Source organism: Cyprinodon variegatus, unplaced genomic scaffold (assembly GCF_000732505.1).
Source record: "Cyprinodon variegatus isolate N-32 unplaced genomic scaffold, C_variegatus-1.0 Scaffold665, whole genome shotgun sequence".
Lineage (NCBI taxonomy): Eukaryota > Metazoa > Chordata > Actinopteri > Cyprinodontiformes > Cyprinodontidae > Cyprinodon > Cyprinodon variegatus.
In genome coordinates, this window is record NW_015151118.1 from 408,865 (window position 1) to 409,949 (window position 1,085).

At 43.7% G+C, this 1,085-nt stretch overlaps 1 protein-coding gene across 1 annotated transcript in view; it reads left to right on the forward strand.

Annotated features, from left to right (window-relative positions):
• The window catches only part of LOC107097008 (suppressor of tumorigenicity 14 protein-like), a 26,371-nt gene extending 25,671 nt beyond the window's left edge, over window positions 1–700 (forward strand). The window contains exon 10 of the mRNA XM_015393961.1: window positions 244–700. Coding sequence (XP_015249447.1) covers window positions 244–405 — 162 coding nt within the window. The 3' untranslated portion in view covers window positions 406–700. The remainder of the gene's footprint in view (window positions 1–243) is intronic.
• Window positions 701–1,085: the final 385 nt, after the last annotated feature.

Consider the following 1,085-nt stretch of genomic DNA (forward strand, 5'->3'; position numbering starts at 1 on the left):
ACTGTAGTATCTAGGCTAGATCTGTCAGTCTGGTAAAGAATCTGTTTTGTATTCAAAATTGTAAAGATTAACTTTTTTTTTTGCAACATGAAAATAGACTAAAACCTTTTTGAGTTTTAGTCTAAAATGCAACTAAAACTTAATAATAGTTTTTGTCCTGAAGACTAAAACTTAAATCAAAGACGTCAGAAACAACGCTGCTGCAGAGCCGATAAAGTTTGACCTCACTGTCTCCCCCTGCAGGGCGACTCCGGCGGGCCTCTGACCGTCATCAACCCCAGCGGGCGTGTGTTTGTGGCGGGTCTGGTGAGCTGGGGCCAAGGCTGTGCCCAAAGGGACAAACCTGGCGTCTACACCCGCATGACCAAGTTCCGGAGCTGGATAAAGGAACGCAGCGGAGTTTAACAGAACTTTCCTCATCGTTTGCTGCCTATTTATAATCCAAGCTGCTCCTCTCTGGTCATCCATCTCTACAGTTCCACATGTTCTGTTCCAGCTGCTGTTTCTTTCCTTTAAACTCCAATGAAAAGGGCTCAGGTCTATAATCCACACAGAACAGCGATGGTGTTAACATACTTCCTGCTACTGATGAACAGTTTTATACAAGGTTAACCAATGACGTTCACCTAAACATAAAATATTTCCCATCTGTGAAGCAGAAACTCTGAAAAACCTTGAAGAAAATCTCCAACTCTTCTGTTGGGTCGTTTGCAACTCCAAGGTGTTCCTCAGGGACGTGTGTTCGCTCCCTCAGAGATTAACAATACAAAATGTTAAAAAGCTTTTTTTTTTTTTTTTTTTTAAACATATTACATGAAATGGATGCAGATGAGTAAAATGAGGGGAAACTGCTGGGATCGCGCCGTGGCTGTGCTCTTTCAGGGTGAATGTTTCCTTTTTACAATGGTTGGATTTTAAACTGTGAACAGAACCGCTGTAGGTACCCAATCTGCTCGGGTCCTGCTTCCTGCCCGTGACGTTACGCTACATGATTGGCTGACCGTTGCCACAAGAAAACAATAACAGCATCAGGCAGCATCAGTGTGGCGAGTCGGCAGCATCTGCAGCGTTAGCATGTCTAATGA